Source organism: Ananas comosus, linkage group 7 (assembly GCF_001540865.1).
Source record: "Ananas comosus cultivar F153 linkage group 7, ASM154086v1, whole genome shotgun sequence".
NCBI classification, from domain to species: Eukaryota; Viridiplantae; Streptophyta; class Magnoliopsida; order Poales; family Bromeliaceae; genus Ananas; species Ananas comosus.
In genome coordinates this window covers 3231614-3251716 of record NC_033627.1, presented here as the reverse complement: position 1 = coordinate 3251716, position 20103 = coordinate 3231614, and the positions used below count along the sequence as shown (strand labels likewise).

The window sequence follows — 20103 nt, the reverse complement described above, 5'->3', positions numbered from 1 at the left end:
AAATATAGTGTATTTCTGTGTATATATAATTAATGTTATTAAACAATTTCTTTTACAATTTTATTTTTCTTCTATTTATTGATTTTTTAAAAATTATTTTGATAGATTTATCTCAAATTCTTTTCATATAAATTTTTATAAAATAAATTGTTGTATAAATTTACTTTGCGCATATACTAATTTTAATGACTTTTATTTAGATAGATTTAACTATTAAATTATTTTTATATACCTTTTATTTAATTACTAATTAGACTTATAAAACTATATAAAAATATTAAAAAACTTAAAATTTATTATAAAAATATTTTTATATCTGCCCCAGTTATTTCGCTGCGGTATTCACTTATATTAATATGACATAGCTATACAAATGAAATTAATGCTTTTTGGAAATCCTTGCTTTTATATGGCCATACACATTGATTTGAAATGTGTATTCAATATGACATAGCTATCACAAATGAAACAACTACATTAATGCTTTTTGAGTAGATTCCCTGCTTTTTATGTGGCATAGCTCACTTGATTTGAAATGTATTCAATATGACATAGCTATCACAAACAAGAATTTGTTTTGTGTTTAGAAGCTTAATCTATAAGATTACATGTGAGGCCCATAACTAAATGACTATGTAACTATTTGTAACTTCAATCGAACGTAGGAGTTTATTGAACTATACTTGAAAAAAAAAAAAAAAAAAAAAGCCAAAATTCAAGGGTTTCTCCATATTGTTAAGCCAAAAAAGATAAAAGAGTATGTAATACTATCGACCTTTTAATTCTACAAATTATTTTTATTTTATTATCTAATCTTTTAAAATTTTAATTTTAGAATCTAATATTTTAATTTGTTCAATTTAATGCATTTAATGGTTCTTCTGCTATAAAATTTAAACTAATTAATTACTTTAGTAAATCTACAGTTATATAAATTATATAATACATAGTAATTAAGTTTGTAAAATTAAACAATGCGTTCAAATATCAAAATTAGAGAGTCATTAGCCAGCTAAAATTTAAATAAATTTAAAAAAGATAATAAAATTAAAATTTTCAAGGGTAAGATAGTATGATAAAAATAAATAAAAGTTAGGGCTTTTTTTTGCATCTAGCCTCCTAGAAAAAATTTATTTTAAAAATAGCCCAAGCAAATTTATATTTGCACTTTTAACCCTCACCGTGCCACGCAGACGCTACGTCAGCATCACATGGGTGGTGCTGGGCCAGGGTGTTAAGTTGAACACGACGAACCATTCACCGTGTTTGGATATGGTGAATGATTCACCGTGTCTAGAGAAAATACAAATATATGTATTTTTCGCAATATAAATATGGAAAAGAGGAATAGGGAGTAGGGATTTCAATGGGTAAATATTATCCTAATCCAAACCCGAATAAATTATTTATTTTTATTATTTATACAATATATAAAATATTTAATAATTTTATCCCTTAGATCTTCATCCAACGGTATGGATTTTTAAAAACCCGCCGGGTTCGGATCTGGATTCGGGTTTTGGGTTTTTGGTCGGGTATGGATATGAGTATAGATTTTTAAAACCCACCGGGTTCAGATCCGAGTTCGAGTTTTAATTTGATTTTCGGGTTCGGGTTCGGGTTCGAATTTTTGAAAATGAGAAGAAGGTGAATATAAATATAGAACACGGTGAACCATTCACCGTGTTCAACTTGCCAAGCAGACTCCCAGCCTGCCCACGTGGTGCCTGCGTGGCAAGGATAGGGTCATTTTTACAATTATAAATTTGTTGGGGCTAGTTTTAAAATCAAAATGTTCCAAGGTACCATTTGCAAAAAAAGCCCTAAAAGTTAAGATGAGTTCCATACACTTTTGCACACAAAAAAAAAAAGAAGAAAAGAGCTACCTCTATGAGACTTTTTTTGCATTTGGCTCCCTTAAATTTGTTTTTTTACAAATAATCTCATCAAATTTATAATTATAATATTGGTCCTATCCTTGCCACACAGGCGATGCATCAGTGTCACGCAAACTGGCTAGGAAGGGACATTAAGTTGAACACGATGAATTATTCACCGTGTTCAAACACAATAAATAGTTCACATTGTTCAAACACGATGAATGTTTCACTATGTTCCATATTTATATTCTTCTTATATTTTTTTCTTTTCAATACTTAAACTTTTCCGCAATACATATATTTTTCTTAAATACGGTGAACCACCGTGTTCCTAAACACCGTGTTTAGATACGATGAATGAATTATCGTGTTCAACTTATTTCAGCACCTCCATTCTTACTCGCGTGGCGCTTATGTGGTGCTTGCGTGGCAGGGATAGGATCAAAATTGTAATTATAAATTTGATAAGATTATTTGTGAAAATAATTTTTTTTACGAGGCCAAATGCAAAAAAAAAGCCCACCTGTATATTTTAGAATTGAGTATACTATGCTCATTCACTTTCTGCATGAACATATAACATTCCAAAAGCAAACATATGCAAAACTTGTCTGAAATATAGACCATTTTATATCAGATACGCACCATTTCAAAATTTTGATTTTATTATCTTATATTTTAATTTATTTCATTTTAGTCAATTAATGATATTTTGATTTTAAAATTTGATTTCGTTATTTATCTTTAGATATTTAATTAGCATACTTCATTCAATTTTCATAACTATAAATTCATCAAAATAAATAACTAGCTTTAATTTTGAAGAAAAAATAATACTGACCAACTAAAATTAAACACAAATTCAAATGATATAAATTTTATGTTTTTATTAATGAATTTTTTAAAAAATTTATAAAGCCAAAGGCGAGGGGACAGGATTGCCTACTCAATATCATTGATAAATGGGCTTTTGTTTTTTGCATTTAGCCTCTCACAAATTTTTTTTTTTTTACAAATTCAGGGTTATTTGGATACAGATTCCTGCAAACATGATGAATTGCAAATAATCCCTACAAAGTTCAACTTTCAGATATTATTCCTGCAAAAGTCTTATTGTTTTCAGATACGTTCCTGTCGTTAGAATTCGTTAGAAAAATTTAGTTAACCATAGTTAAAATACTTAACCATGATTAATTAATAAGGTGAATTGATAATTTTATCCCTCATCCTCTTCCTCTTTTGCTTGTCGGAGTGGTCGTCGTCGTCATCATCGCCGGCGAGGGAGGAGATACAGCGGGCGATCGCAGCGAAGAAGGAAGAGCCGCGGTCGCGGAGGAAGCGGCCGATGGAGGCCACGTCGACGGCGGAAGGGGATTGCGCGGACGCGGACTATTGGATCAGGCAGTGCTCCTTGTGGGAGATTGGCTCCAACCTTGCCATCCCCAGTGGCGATTCCGGCTGAGGTAAGTGTGGCGGCGGCTGGACAACGGCCTCCGCTACCTCCTCCTCATTCTTCTTCTTCTTCTTCTTCTTCTTCTTCTTCTTCGTATCCTCCTTTTCCTCCTCATTTTCTCCTCATTGTTCTTCTTTGTCGTCGTCGTCGATAATCCGATCGTCGTGCTCGCATGGGTCGTCGTCACAAGCGTTTCCGACGGCATCGGCCTTACCTTCGCCTTCCGCCTTATCGTTGCGGGCCTTAGCCTCATCCTCGTCGGCCGCAACTCCAATAAGCTCCATGACGTCGCTGCCGCCATCCGCTTCTGCGGCCCGAAAAGGAAGAGAAAAAGGAAGAGGGCAAAAATGTCATTTCACAAACCTTCTGTTAAAAAATAAGCAGTTATTTAACGGATCCTAACCAGAGGGACATATCTGAAAATATTAGGACTTTTGTAGACATAACATCTGAAACTTGAAATTTGTAGAAATATATCTGCAATTCACCATATTTACGGGAACCTCTATGCAATTAATTCTAAAATTTATAATTACAAAACTGGTCCTATCCCCGCTATGCAAGTGCCATATCAGCAGCTGGCTGTAGTAGTGGAATAAGTTGAATAGGGTAAACCATTCATCGTATCTAAACAGAGCAAATGGTTCACTGTGATTAAGCTAAACTGCATTGCGGGGCTGTTTGAGTTCTTCTGCACTGTGGAGCTTGAGTATTATTCACCCGTCCAAACACGATGAATCATTCATCGTGTTCAACTTAATCCTCCACAGTCGCTGACGTAGCGCTTATGTGGTGCTTTTGTGGCGGGCGGGGATAGATCCACTTTTGTAGTTATAAATTTTATGAAGCTATTTATAATTTTTTTTTGAGAAGAGGCTAAATGCAAAATAAAAAAGCCCTTGACAAGTCCCAACTCATTGATATGGCACTCCTCCTCCACCACTCCCGCATGAGAGAGAAGAGAGAGAGAGAGAGTCTCCGACACATTCAAAGTCCCCCAAACCAAACAGTGACACATTTCATTTAATTTTTATAACTATAAATTCATCAAAATGAATAACTAGCTTATTTTGAAGAAAAAATAATATTGACCAACTCAAGTTAAACAAAAATTTAAATAATTGGATAGCATAAATTATAGGGTTAATTGCATACACGTCCCTGTAAACATGATGAATTACAGATATATCCCTGCAAAGCTCAACCTTCATAATTTGTCCCTGCAAAAGTCCTAATGTATTCAGATATGTCCCTCTAGTTAGAATCCGTTATAGAACTGTTAATTTTTTAACAGTATGCTCGTGAAATGATATTTTTCCCCTCACAAATATGTCCCTCCAAAAGTACTCCTCTTTCTCTTCCTCTTCGGGCCGCTGGAGTGGACGGCGGCTGTGGCGGCGGATCATCGACGACGATGACAAAGAAGAAGAAGGAGGAGAAGAGGAGGATACAAAGAAGAAGAAGAAGAAGAAGGCGGAGGCTGGAAGAGATCAGAGGCGAGGGAGTTCGTGGCGAGGTTGGAGAGATCGCCGACAGCGGAAGAGAGGCCGGAGGAAGCTGCGATGACGGCGCAACATCGAACGCGGAAGCATCGCGCAACGACGGTGGCAAAAGATACGGCGGAGAGGAGGCGGCGGAGGTCGGCGTCGGCGGCGCTTCAGCGAGGTCGGGGTCGGGTTTGCCGGTGACGAAGAAGAGGGAAGAGGAAGAGGAAGAGGAAGAGGGAGAGGAAGATGAAGGGGGAAGAGGAAGAGGGAAGAGGAAAAGAAAGAGAAAGAGTGAGAGGGTTCGCCGCCGCACCGCATCTCTTCCCTCGCCGGCGACGAAGAAGAGGAAAGAGGAAGAGGGAGATGAAGAAGAAGAGGGTAAAATTATCATTTCACTTATTAATTAACTATGGTTAAGTATTTTAACTGTGGTTAACGAAATTTCTCTAATGGAAACTAACGGCAGGGACATATCTGAATACATTAGGACTTTTGCAGGGATAACTTATGAAAGTTAAGATATATCTGCAATTCACCATATTTGCAGAGACGTGTATGCAATTAACCCTAAATTATATATTTTTTTATTTTTTAATATTTTTTTAAAATTTGCAAAATCAAAGACCAGAGAACAGGATTGACCACTCAATATCATTGATAAGGAAAATACTTCTTGTAATCGGAATGCACAAGATACACTTCACTCACATGATGTGATATGACTAGTGGACAACACTCCCACCCTTGGATGGGTGGGGTATATATTCGACACCCCCAAAGGGGTGTACCATCAACATTGCTCCATTGATAAATAGGTTTTTTTTTTTTACATTTAGCTCCCTCATTATTTTTTTTCTCAAATAATCCTATAAAATTTATAAATATAAAATTTATATTTGCAAAGATGTGTATGCAATTAACCCTAAATTATATATTTTTTTATTTTTTAATATTTTTTTAAAATTTACAAAGCTAAAGACCAGAGAACAGAATTGATCACTCAATATCATTGATAAGGAAAATACTTCTTGTAATCGGCATGCACAAAATACACCCAACTCACGTGATGTGCTATGACTAGTGGACAACACTCCCACCCTTGGATGGGTGGGATATATATTCTACACCCCCCAAGGGGTGTACCATCAACATTGCTCCGTTGATAAATAGGTTTTTTTTTTACATTTAGCTCCCTCATTATTTTTTTTCACAAATAACACTATAAAATTAACCACTCAATATCATTGATAAGGAAAATACTTCTTGTAATCGGGATGCACAAAATATATACCACTCACGTGATGTGATATGACTAGTGGACAACACTCCCACCCTTGGATGGGTGGGATATATATTCTACACCCCCAAAGGGGTGTACCATCAACATTGCTCCGTTGATAAATAGGTTTTTTCTTTTCGCAAATAGCTCCCTCATTATTTTTTTTCACAAATAGCTCCCTCATTATTTTTTTTTTCTAAAAAAAAAAACACTATAAAATTTTATAAATTTATAAATTCCCCCCCCAACGCAAGCGCTACGTTAGTATCTAGCTGGAGTAGTGCATAAGTTGAACATGGCGAATCATTCACCATATTTAACATGGTAAATGATTTATCGTGTTTAAGCTAAATTTGCATTGTGAAACTATTATGTTTTTCTGCACTGTAGGGGCTTGAGTATTATTTAGTCGTCCAACATTGTGAATTATTTATCTATTTACTTAACCCTCCACAGCCACTGACGTGACGTTTGTGTGGTGAGGATAAGACCAAGTTTTAATTGTTATAAATTATTGATGCTATTTATTAAAAAAAAAACTATGTTAGCAGATATGGGCTAAATGCAAAATTAAGAAAAAAAAACCCTTAATAAGTCCCAACTCATTTACGTCGCACTCCTCCCCCTCCGCCACTCCCGCATCAGAGAGAGGAGAGAGAGAGAGAGAGAGAGAGAGAGAGAGAGAGAGAGAGAGGCGGAGTCTCCGACGCATTCAAAGTCCCCCAAACCAAACAGCGACACATTTGGATCTCATCTCACTCCTCTCCCCTCTATCTCTCTCACGATCATGAACAAAGGTAACAAGAATCGACAAATCAAATTCCAATTTCTCCTCCTCCTCCTCCCAGTTCCCAATTTCCATGCCGTGTTTGATGCAAACGTTTTAAATCAGATGGGGCGATCATCAAATTCCTGCTCCTCTCCGTCGCGGCGCTTTCCGCCGCAGCAGCAGCGGCGGCGGCGGCGGCGGCGGGCGTGCACTACCACCGCAGACGCAGGAAGCCGCAGCAGCTCGCAGGAGCCATGACTCTGATGCCGCGCCTCGTCTTGTCCGATTCCGGCCGCGCCGAGCACCTCGAGAAGTACTCCCACTACGTTGGTAATTTTTGTTTTTTTTTTTGTTTTTGTTTTTTTTTTTTTGAGGGGGGCTTAATTGTGTACAGCTCGTCGCCGTGAATATATCGAATACCAAATATATTTTTTATAAAGTTAAATTTTCATACGTTGTTTATTACAAAAGTGCAGTTATTTTCAAATATATCCCTACTGTTAGGATTCGTTAGAAAAAATTAAGTAATCATAGATAAAATATTTAATCCTAGTTAGTTAATGAGGTGAATTGACTTTTTTATCCCTATTTAATTAATAGTTGAAATTTTTTGAGCAACATATTTGTGATGCCAAAAATGTTATTTCACTTATAAAATAAACAGTGTTTTAGCGGTAATAAATTAAAAGGATATATTTGAAAGCATTAGGACTTTTATAGGGACAACATATGAAAGTTTAACTTTGTAGGGATATATTTGCAAATCACTATGTTTGCAGGGACCTATATGAAATTAATCCTTTTTTTTTAGGAGGGGTTAATTGCATACAACGCTCTGTAAACATATTGAATAGCAAATATATACCTACAAAGTTTAACTTTTTATTTTTATCATTGCAAAAGTTCAGTGATATTTATATTTACCCCTCTGGTTTGTTACCGTTAGAGCACTGTTTATATTTTAACAGTAAATAAGTGAAATTATATTTTTGCTCTTACAAAAATATCCTCCAAAAGTTCCAACTGTTAGAATTATATAGAAATATCCTCCAAAAAATATTTTACCTAATAATGTAAGAAGGATAAAAAGATCAATTTAACTAATTCATTAACTAGGATTAAGTATTTTACTCATTGTTAAATACATTTTCTAACGGATCATAACAGCATGAATATATTTGAAAATATTAAGACTTTTGCAATAATAAAAATAAAAAGTTAAACTTTGTAGGAATTTATCTGCTATTCAACATGTTTACATAGAGCTGTATGTAATTAACCTTTTTTATTTACAGATATTTTGGCTAATTTTAGTAAATTATATTTTCTTATTTTTCTGGGATGTAATGCACTTTTTTTTAAAATTTTTTGGAAATATTTTTTTTTTTTTAGCCAGGCAGATTGGGTTTGGTGACACAAATGAGTGCCCCCACCTCTGCAAATTGGCCTATGATTATTTGAGAAAAACAAAGGAGTGTGAGGACAACATTTTTGCCTTCTTTGCAAATCATCCAAATGCTGAGGACTTATATGTGAAGCTCATTGAGGAGCTTGATAAATGCATCTTATGCTATTTTGCATTCCATTGGGTTCATGCTACTTACATTATTAGCCAGGTATATATTATAAAACTAAACCAAAACCCATCTCTCTCTCTCTCTCTCTCTCTCTCTCTCTCTCTCTCTCTCCATTTATCAGTCAAATGGGGAAAATGTGAAAACACCCCTAAACTTTGGAGCTTTCATTTAAGGGTAACTTCAAATAACACTCCTGTGGTTTTGCACTTTCTCACTTTACTACCCTGTGGTTTCAAGTGTATCAAGTTAGTACTCTATGGTTTCATTTTTATTTTTTCGTCAGCTTATTCGTTAATATTTTGTTAAATTATATACAAAAAACTTCAGATACCCCATTTAGATTTATCGAATATTCACTTTAGTATCCTTTAGTTTTAACTTTGTCACTGATTTAATGAAAAAAAATAATGAAATTGATACTAAAAAGAGAAAAATAAAACCACAGGATACCAAACTGATACATTTTAAACCACAGGATAGTAAAGTGAGAAAGTGTGAAACCACAAGGGTGGTTTTTAAAGTTTTTTCCTTTATTTAATTAGTGACTTAGCTTGAGAGATGAAGTTTAGAAGATACAGTTGCCAAAATTGAAGCACATTTTGTAAAGATCTAAAGTTTCGAAGGTGTTTATGCATTTATCCCTCTTTAAATTGAGTAAAGCTAAAACTCATCTCTCTCTACATTTATTAAAATTGAGTAATTGCATGGATAGGTTTTGGCAGAGGAGGGAGAACCCAAAAGAAAGCTAAAGAACCTGGTGTTGGAGGCTACCAGGTAGGCCATTTGCTCTTTATTATCTTATTATCTCATTCTAATATTATAGGGTAATTTATGTGGAAGGTCCTAATTTTTCAGAAAATTTTTAAGTCGTTCTTAACTTTTAGAAAAAAAAAATATATAATTCTTTTAGCAGTTTTCACTTTAATTCTCATTACAATAATCCCTTGTCATTGCTATGATAAATTTTGTATTATGTATTAAATTTAGAGGTTAAACCTGTACTAAAAGAATAAAATATAAGACTTTTTCGACATTGTTCTATAAGTCGGGGACCTATATATAAATTGCCCACTTCTGCTAACTATGATTATGCTGTACTAATTAGAAATTAACAATTAACTAAAATGTATTTTAATTTGCTACCTTTGAATCTTTAATTAACCATTAATTATTGCCTCTGCATTAATGCGAACCTACCTGTCTCTTTCCCATGAAACTTACTAAAAAATAATGGAGAGGTGGTAAATATTAATGCAATTTAATATAGTAAAGCTTATCCTTATTTTAAACATCATGAGGTAGTTGATGCATCTTCTTTAAATGTTATATTCTAAACAGTCATGATCAACGTGACATGGATTAAAATATTTTATTATGTTTAATTATTGCATGTTGTCCTTAAAATAAGTGAAAAAATCTCAACATGCATGATGAAAATGCAAAAAAAAAAAGAAAAAGAAAAAAGAGTTATGGATGGATTTATCAAAAAGTGATAGAAATTGCAATGAGACAAAAGGGGCTATAATTTCACTTGGAGTTATATCGCGAAGAACATATCTAGCCCATATTTCTATTTTAATTAAATTGTGGCGCTTAAAGCTTCAATGTAATTGTTTTTAATACTATGGGAAACTATTAGGAAATTATGACGGAAAAATCATTAGTATTATTCTGAATAACTATACACAAAAAGTGCTTCAGCAAAACCACCAAAACCCTTAGACTAGTTAGTCCAAAGTTTTTTTTGTCAAAATTTAATATCTTGAAATAATGCCGAGCAAGTAAAGCATTAAAACGTCATTCTCTAGAATCTCAAGTTCTTGGGTTAAAAAAAAAAAAACTCACATGATATTAGACCGGAACGTCGGGCTAAATTCAAGTTTTAATTGCCTTCTATTTAGTTTAAATCTACTTCTTGGGCTTATCAACGAATCTAAGTTCAACCATGAGGAGACACGCTGAATAAAAATGTTAATAATATCAATCTGTAATAACTTCAGCTTTTTTATGAAAAATGGTTGTTTCACAAATCCCGCTCAAATAAAAAGAGGAAAAAGTAAACAAAGGAGGAATAGTAGGCTATCAAGTTGTCCTTGATTCAGAACTAATCAAACCTAAAAGAACATTTTAATCTTTTACCAACTTAAAATTAAGATGAATGATTTATTTTCTTTTCATTGGCTTCAGGAAACTGAGATTTGAGAGGGTAACAAAAGACCTAAAGGTAGCAAGGGTGTTCTCTACACTGGTGGAGGAGATGAAGGCCATCGGGATTGCGCCGCTGAAAGAGGAATCACGGTGCACTGACGTGATGGTCCCGGCAGCGCACAGCGACCGGAGCCCGGTCCTGCTTCTGATGGGCGGCGGGATGGGTGCCGGCAAGAGCACCGTGCTTAAGGAAATACTCAAAGAGTAAGTTCACCGAAAGTTTCAAATTAATTACTAATCTCACTTATTTTCTCTCCTATCGATAATTCAAATCAATATTTTTGGCCCGTCAGAATAGTTCGAATTTCAAAAGTGGGAGAGAGAGCGTAGAATATAAAATATTAAGATGTCATTCGTTAGTTAGGTTATTAGAGATAAAACGTTGTTTGCCGATTTAGTACAGTTATTTATATAATTCACATAAGCCGATTTAGTACAACGACAAATTAGTCTCCATTGCTTTGATGGCTTTCATCAGGAAATTTAAGGATCGATTGTGGTCCAACAATGAAAACAACATGGGTGCAAATGAATCACATTAAGCATCAGCGATGGAGACGAAAACATTAGACTAGCAGCCAAATTGTAAACCACATTTACATCTTTATCCTTATAAATGTGTGGACAGTGTCAATAGGACAATAATTAACTCATCGGCTATTCAATTGGTTTATGAAAAATATTCTAGAAATTAGTTTTCTGGCTAGAAAAGTTTTTACTGTTTGTTCATTTCCTAAAAAAGTAGTTTTTTTCCAGATTTCATGAAAAAGTGGCTTTTTTGTTTTTCAAATTTGTTTTTCGAAAAGCTAATACTGTAGAAAGGGGTGCTTTCCATGAAAAAGTTTTTTCCCGCAAAACAATTTTCGATGAAGCTAATGGTAGTACGAACATATCACCAGTAGGTAAAGGGAGCATCATAATACGAACACAAACACTAAATTCTCACTGTAGTCATGGAAAAGGAAGTAGGTTTCAGATGCACTCTGTAGCTCCCTGGTTCTCATCTGCATATAATGTCGCCATCTCTGATACTGCCCCACAAGGTGTAATTGCTCTATGAATATTTTTGAGGGTCGGTGGTTCACGGTTGTTACTGAACTTCCCTATGATTGTGGACTGCTCTGTCCTTTATTTGTTTCCATCTTATACTGTTAATTCAATCATGTTTTCTTCATTTGGAAATTAAAAATTTAAAAACTCAAGAGAGCTGGACTTGCTAGTTGTCTTGTCCTACTGCTCTTTCATCTGTGAATTGGACCCTAATCCATAAGAAATGTCTCACCACAGACGCGCTAGTGGCGGGGCCGTTTGGTTGGATGTAACTGTAAAGACAGTATAGTTCGAGATGCATACGGTTATAAATGCAATAATTGTGCATCTTGTTTGATTAGATGTAGTAGAAAGTGCTGCAGCAATAACTATTTTGTTTGGTTATATGCGGTTGATAAGTATATTTATAAATTTTTATTATTTTATATATATGATGGTGAGATTAATCCTTTTTTTTTATGTTACTCTCTCCGACTGCTGCAGTTAGAACTGCGACCAACTTGGGCGTAGTTTCAACTGCTAAATTTGAGTCTCCTTGTCCAGTTCCAACTGCAATAGTTTGGTTCAAATGCATAAAACCAAACGAAGATTGGGATTTGCATGTAGTTATAACTGCAGTGCAGTTGCAACTACATGCAACCAAACAATCCGTTAGCATCCAAACTTTTTGCTTATATATATCTTAATCTTTTGAGTCTTTTTTTTTTTTTTTTTTTTTTTTTTTTCATATTTGTCAATTTCATTTCTAGTCACTAGAAAAAAGTGATAACATCTAATGAAATGACCCTTTTCTTTAGGAGTAAATGGTAACTTAAGGGTTAGGGGCCTTTCTTATGGTCAGAAACAGAAATGGTAATACATAAAGAAGCTCAGAAATTGATGTATTTAACTGCATCCTTGGTTCAAAATAGAAATAGAATAGGAAACGGAATCAGCTGAAATTGAAAATGAGATGACAAAATCTCATCATGTCATTGGGTTAGAATAGTAATCTAAATCAGAATGATTGATATATATTTTTCATTGTTTGGTTAGGAAGTAGAAAATTTAAGTTCCCCATGAAGATATTTAAAGTTTTCTACAATATTAGGATCATAGAGTGCTGTGCATTCATTTTAGCCAAGAGCAAAGTTTCGAGTTGGTTAATACCTGTACAATTGTAATTTTTGCTTTTCTTAAATAGTGACAACAAATGCTGCAAAATAATGTAAAATAATCATTTGTGTCTAAAAACTTAAGCCATCAAAGAATCAAGTGAGATTCGAATTCAATACTCTTGCTATGATATTGTAGGAAATAATATGAAACAACCGTTTACCTTTAAAAAGTTTAACTTACTGATTTTTTTAATATATTTTATATTTAAAAATTGCTGAAAGCTAACACGAAATTCAGTGCATTTTGGTCGGGGGCTGCTGCGAACGCGGTGGTGGTGGAGGCGGATGCTTTCAAGGAGACGGACGTGATTTACAGGGCCATTAGCTCCAGAGGTCACCACAATGACATGCTCCAAACAGCTGAGCTGGTACCTTCTTTTTTTTCTTCTTTTTTTATCCATAAAAATATAAAAAATTCATCAGAACTATCGACCATTTTGAGTTGGTTGTCCAATCTTTCAAAATTTTGATTTTACTATTCAACCTTTCAATTTGTTTGATTTAAATCAGTCAATGACATTTTATTTTTGCAAGTTTAGTTAGTATATTTTATTCAGTTCTCGAACGATAAATTCATTAAAATAAGTAATCGGTTTAAATTTTTAAGTCAATATATTATTGACCTACTCAAATCAAACAAATTGAGAGGTTGGATAGTAAAATCAAATTTTTGAAAGGTCTACGTTTTTTCCCCCCTCGCTTTCTTATTGTAATTATTAGAGTATTTGAAGAGCTTATTCAAAATGTTCCATAGTTCAAGCAAGTTGTTATTATTAAATTATGAATAATTTGGAAAACTGCAAAACACTATAACGCTGGTGTAAAGTTTAGGAATTAAAGTTTTAAACTAAGATTGCAGCTATTTCATAGTTCGAGATTCTTAACATACTAAATCCGAATTTAGAGAGTAAAATGATGTTAGGGCAATAGTTCTTTAATGTAGATTACACAAAAATAAGAATGTGTTTAAAAAATTCTCAAATCAATTGCATTCAATAGATGCAATTGATTTGTTTGTTTGTGTGTCCTTCATTTGAGTCGAACTTGAACCAGACCTGACATGAACACTGCATATTGTAAACAGGTGCACCAATCATCGACAGACGCGGCATCATCACTCCTGGTGACAGCATTGAATGAGGGGCGGGACGTGATCATGGACGGGACGCTGTCGTGGGAGCCATTCGTGCAGCAAACAGTCGCGATGGCGCGGGCCGTCCACCGACAGCGGTACCGCATGGGGGTGGGCTACAAGGTCGCCGACGACGGCACCATCACCGAGAACTATTGGGAGCCCGTTGACGACGAAGAAGGAGATCAGGAGGAGAACAAGCAGCCGAGTTCAAGAAAGCCATACAGGATAGAGCTCGTGGGGGTCATGTGCGACGCGTATCTTGCGGTGGTGAGAGGAATAAGGTAAACACAAAAGTTTCTGATACTGTTTAAATATTATTTTCATCTATTCCAAAAACTGAAGTAATTGATTTTTTTTGAACTGTGTGTACAAAGTGTTTCCGTTCAAATTTTACTTTCATCTACTCACTAATGATAATTGCAGAAGAGCAATAATAATGGGTAGGGCAGTGAGGGTGAAGTCACAGTTGAAGTCCCACCAGAGATTTGCCAGTGCCTTCCCAAGATACTGCGAGCTAGTCGACAATGCCAGGCTATACAGCACCAACTCCATGGGATCTGCAAAGGTATGATAGACTAACTTCCCAAGATATTAACAAAGATATTAGTACCTTTTTCAACAAGAAATAAAAGCTCTGATTATACGTACTTTTGATTTTGGACTCTGAATCTCATTTTAGTCTTCCACAAGGGCATTAGAATTACAAGCGTAAGTTAAGGACTTTTGATTTGGGGCTCAGAATCTCATTTTTGTGTCCGACAATGACATATTTATCTTAGTTTTTGTAATTTGCCAAATGTTTTACTAGAGATATCTATAGCCAAAATGTAGAAGCTACGTCCTGGCTTGGTTCCAAAACATTTCGATGGAAAAATCCTCTTTTTTATAGTTTTTCGTTTTTCAGATAAAAAACTGAAAAAAACAGAAAGAAGACTTTTTTATGAAATCTGGAAATATTTTTTTCAGAAATTTTTTTTTTTTTTTTCTGAGAATCAAATTGATGGAAAAATATTTTTCAATCAGAAAATTATCTTTTGGAAACCAAACACCCCCTAATCCTCTCTCTCTCTCTCTCTCTCTCTCTCTCTCTCTCTCTCTGGAAGTAGAAATTCAAACACAATCACTTTGTAATGAACTCATCAAGTGACCCTTTTTTTCCTTTGCTGCCTATTTACACAACAACAGCTTATAGGGTGGAAGGACGGGAACAGCAGCTTGTTGGTGGAGCCGCAGGAGTTCAGCTGCTTGGAGAAGGTGGGCAAGCTGAACGACGACGCCGACTCGCTCTTCGAGCTCTACGGAGAAGGCGACAGCACCTGCGGCTCACGCTCCGTTTGGGACGATCTCGTCATGTCCCCCTCGCGGGCACCCATCCAGGCTGAGCTCAAAGCCGCCATCCTCGCGATGGAGCCGCGCGCATCGTGACGGCGTGCGGCTGCAACAGGAGAAATTGCAGTGTACATGATTGGAGGTGGTGGTGGTTGTTGTTGTTGTTGTTGTCGTCGTCGTCCTTGTTGGTGATCGGCGGGAAATTTGAGCACGTGATGCGCGGTAAATTCAAGCATGTACATGATGCGAACAACTTTGGTTTAATAAAAATCATATTTCCCGTCGGAGCAATGCTATCTATATACTTACAATATGGGCGCGTTTGGTTCGCACTATGAAAAATTACTAGAAATAAAAAGATGTTCGAGAATCTTATATCTATTCATTCAATTACTAAGAATGTCGCATTTCTGTGTTTGGTTCGCACGGTTATATTATTTAGTCATGTTATTTAAGATTACAAAAAAATATACAATTTATTTATTTATTTATTTAATTAATTTTAGATAATTCTATAAAAAATTTTAACATTTTTTTAGAAAAAAAAAAAGAGAGAACATAGGTTAGAGAAAGAAAGCATAATTAAAGAAATAGAAAGAGAAATAAAACCGAGGTTAGAGAAAGCAGAGAGTTGAGATTTTAGAAAAAAAAGGGGGAGAGAGCTTAGTTTAGAGAGAGAGAAAGAGTTCAAGTTTAAAAAGAAAAAGATAAGTTTAGAGAGAGATATGAAAATAAGATAAGTGTAAAGAAAAATAATACCAACTAGCCGGCGGATAGGGAGAAAGAAAAATATTAGACATATTATGATTACCCCAATCCATTAATATGAGGATACCCACCCTCCTCAAAAGAATAAAATTAGTACTTTGGGATGAATTTCATTTCTAAGTAAATCCAATATTACCAATCAGTGCGTTTAGCCAAACACCGTCATATTTTTTTTATTCCTATTGAATTACTAGAAATCTTAAAAAGATAGCGCGAACTAAACGCACCCTATAGGTGTAACTAAATCATATATAACTCACTCTATCCTTTAACTCACTCTATCTTTTTTTTCTGACGTTCCTAGCGCAAGTGACAAAGAGTTTTATAGTTGGTACCCGAGGTTTCAAGTTCGAATCCTAATTAGTTTACATTTCAGCTACGAAACGAGTAGCATGCTATATCTATTTCTCTCAAAAAAAAAAAAAAAAAAATCCTAATCCTTGTGTTCAAAAATGCAAGATGTACATTCTCATAATAGTAGTTAGCTTTTTTTTTATTTATTCTTTATCTGGAGTTAAAAGACTTTTTTTTAATCTGGAAGTTTTTGGAGTGAAATGGCCGTGGAGTATCTGATGATTAAAGCAAATTAATTACATATTTGGTAAATTTTCGAAAGAAAATTGCTATTTTGTGCACACCTATATGTAGGTTTAAATTTAAATTTTACACCTCAATTATTCCTAGTCACAATATTTTGGCCCAATAGGGACCGAATTTAAATTTTAAATTTTAATCGCACCATGCAGTTATTTCTCTTGCAGAGACTGTGCTCACTTCCACAAACACTTGATTCGAGCCCGATCCGATATTACTGTAATTTTTATTGTGACCCTGATCCGATCTTACAAAAGACGAGGAGATTTGAACCAATATGTTGCCCAGCCCATTTAATCGGACCTAAAACGATTACCGGAGTCTCATTTATAGTTAATTAGACCCGACCCATTAGTGGATTGGGCCGAGCCGGCCCATTTTAGATCCTTGGTAGAGATTAGAGAACAACACGTGCTGACCACGTGTCTCGACTCCCCTCCATATAAAAGCCTCGTTCGTTCTACGCCCAAAACCCTAACGCGCCTCGGCCACGCACGACGAGCTCTCTCCCCTCTTCTCGATCTAGGGTTTCGCGTGGTTCCGCTCTCCTACAGCTATGGTGAGTCCTCTCCCCATCCTCCTCCTCGTCCTCCTCCGCCTCCTCACTGTGATCTCATGCTTTGATCTCGCTCGGATCGATCTCAATTCTCTCGGTAATGGACGTAGGCGGATGTGGAAGTGGACGCGGCCGCGGGGCAGCCGAAGAAGAGGACGTTTAGGAAGTTCAGCTTCCGGGGCGTCGACCTCGACGCGCTCCTCGACATGTCCACCGACGAGCTCGTCAAGCTCTTCCATGCTCGTGCTCGGAGAAGGTTAGGGTTTTTTCCCTTTTGCTAGATTCTGTCGGATCGATTGTGTTTCTAGGGTTTGGACATTCCCTTTGAATTTTATTGATTGCGTAATTAGTTATAACTTTTTTTGCTGGATCAATTGTTTAGGTTCCAGAGGGGTTTGAAGCGGAAGCCGATGGCCCTGATCAAGAAGTTGCGCAAGGCGGTAAGATGGAAAATTCTCTTATTTTCGGATCCAAATGCGTCTAATTTTTTTATTTTTATTGTCAATTTAGTGTACATCTCTTTGGTTATAATGGTAAGATGTGACTGATCTGTTCTTGCAGTAATAGGAAACTTTTTGATTTGGGAACGAAAGTAAAATATTTGTCAAGAACTTGTCTTTTTTTTTCATTTGATAATGGGAAAAACAATGCAGGATGAAAGTAAAATATTTGTCAAGAACTCGCCTTTTTTTTGTTTGATAATGGAAATAACAATGCAGGAATTACATACATTATACAATTTCTAGTCTCAGGTTGCAAAAGTTTCGATTTTGCTTGTAAAACTAATCATCATTCATTGTAATATAGTATTCCTTGTGCCTGATCTTGTTTTGCTTACTTGGTTGATTACTTTTCGTCAGCATCTTTTGGCTAACATGAAATTATGGCGCACTTCTTTGTTAGAAGGCGAGAAAATTTATCATCTTGAGAGCTTCTTTCATTTGCTTAATAATGTTGTAATAATAACTTTTGTTAATTGGTCACGTAGATGTATTTTATTGAATCTTTACAGTAAATTTTATCAGCTACTTACGAAACACTATTTGATTGGAAAATAGCGAGAGCTGTTGCTGCGCAATAGTTTATGGATTTGGAAGGTTTCTAATTTTTTGTTGTTTCTGCACCAAAAAGGGATGTTTGAAACCAATTTAGTGGATAACTAACAAACGGATTTTTTATTAGCCTCTATTTTTTGGTTATAGGTGATATTATTAGTTCGGCACGCTGTCTCTTTTTACCATTCGTTGCTTATAATAGTTGTTATTTTCCTCTGTCTCTGTTTTTTCAAGTTTTTCTTTTTTGCATTTTGTCAATTTCAACTTTAGGAACCAAGTTACTTTGTTAAAGAGAAAAGAAACTGCAAGATCCGCGCATGTTAGTTGGGCATGTTGTGCATCAATACTATAATGTTAGTAAGTAGAATTACTTGTAGTAACTTCATTTGAATGCCGTCAATTAATTATGAGCAGAAAAAGGAGGCCCCTGCTGGCGAAAAGCCCGAGCCCGTCAGGACCCACCTCCGCAACATGATCATAGTGCCAGAGATGATAGGGAGCATTATCGGTGTCTACAATGGGAAGACCTTCAACCAGGTTGAGATCAAGCCCGAAATGATTGGCCATTACCTTGCGGAGTTCTCCATCTCTTACAAGCCTGTCAAGCACGGGAGGCCCGGTATTGGTGCCACCCACTCTTCGAGGTTCATTCCTCTTAAGTGAGGTCGTATGTTGTTATTTTCCTTTATGACCCCTTTTCCTAATAGTTCTGATTGCTTAATGTTTTGGTGCTCTAGTTGTTTGAAACTTCTCTTTTGAAGTTATGGAATTTTGACTGCTGATGCATACTCTGTGCTGGATTTTACTGCAGTTAGTATTTAAATTATTGTATTTTTCCTTCTCGACTGTTCGGTTAATTGTGAATTGTCCTATTGGTTAGAATTCTAAGTCCTAATTTGTTTCTTGTCACTGTATACTGATTTACTCCTCTGTGTTTCTCCCACTTTATGGTCTGTTAAGATGTTGCATGTGGCTCTCCTGCGGCCCATGAACTATTGTCCACCTACTAATAATATCTCATGGTTTAAGAGTATTTGTTCGGTTTTTTTCTCTTGAAGTAAAGAAACCCCGTCCAGTTTTTATATTTCTTTGTTTCATATTTGGAGTGATTATAGAATCCAACTGCTCTTTTGTGTTTGTCAAACCATGCACTAATTTGTCGTACATTTCATTTACTGTGGCCAAAAATTGATGTGATTTTATGTCAGAACAGAATCTAAAGACCATGGCTTAAAACTTTAGGTTTTTAAATCATTGGCTACTTAATTTTTGTCCACTTAAGAATGAAAAATACTGCGTGAAGTTCCCCCTGATTGGGGTGCGAACATCTTTTATACCTTTTTTTTTTAATCTGTGGTCAGATTTTGTTGGCTTGCACGTCAAATTTCTTGTCTTGATTTATTTAATCTATATTTTAGCATTTTGTTGATAGCATGGCTGGAAGTTCTCTTTTATTTAACGGAAATTTCAACCAAAGAAGTTTAAAATTGCTTGTAATAGTACATTATTCCTGGGGGTGTAATGTGGGGTAGCGGACCTGACATTTTCCACATTCACTTGTGCTGAACTTGGTCAAGGGCCAGCCCCAGCACAGCATGGGGAGCAATCCGTGCTGTGCCGGGGCCCCGTCTTACTGAGATCCCGGGCTGAGCCCGGACTTGGCCGTGTCGGCTCTTTCGGCCAGCACATTTTATTATTTTTATTTGGAAAAATTTCAAATACCATCTCTATAGTTTCGCACTTTATCACTTCAATCCTGTGCTTTAAAGTATATCAATTTAGTATCCTGTGGCTTTATTTTTTTCT

General features: G+C 35.6%; 2 protein-coding genes across 4 annotated transcripts; both read left to right on the top strand.

Moving 5' to 3' along the window:
- On the top strand, positions 6685 to 15714 carry LOC109712975. Of its 3 annotated transcripts, none has more exons than XM_020236863.1 (9): positions 6685 to 6896; positions 6992 to 7181; positions 8265 to 8484; positions 9158 to 9219; positions 10633 to 10857; positions 13099 to 13228; positions 13945 to 14276; positions 14419 to 14560; positions 15181 to 15714. In XM_020236863.1, exons 1-9 carry the CDS (start codon positions 6887 to 6889, stop codon positions 15418 to 15420), a joined length of 1551 nt encoding a protein of 516 aa, XP_020092452.1. In that variant the 5' UTR covers positions 6685 to 6886; the 3' UTR covers positions 15421 to 15714. The 3 variants fall into 3 exon arrangements, with proteins under 3 accessions (XP_020092452.1, XP_020092451.1, XP_020092450.1); XM_020236862.1 differs by having other exon boundaries at positions 6992 to 7194; positions 8269 to 8484; XM_020236861.1 differs by having other exon boundaries at positions 6688 to 6896; positions 6992 to 7198; positions 8261 to 8484.
- LOC109713511 (40S ribosomal protein S15) lies at positions 17156 to 19206 on the top strand. Its single transcript, XM_020237631.1, has 4 exons — positions 17156 to 17245; positions 17353 to 17498; positions 17625 to 17682; positions 18712 to 19206. The coding sequence occupies exons 1-4, from the start codon at positions 17243 to 17245 to the stop codon at positions 18958 to 18960; spliced, it is 456 nt and encodes a 151-aa protein (XP_020093220.1). The 5' UTR covers positions 17156 to 17242; the 3' UTR covers positions 18961 to 19206.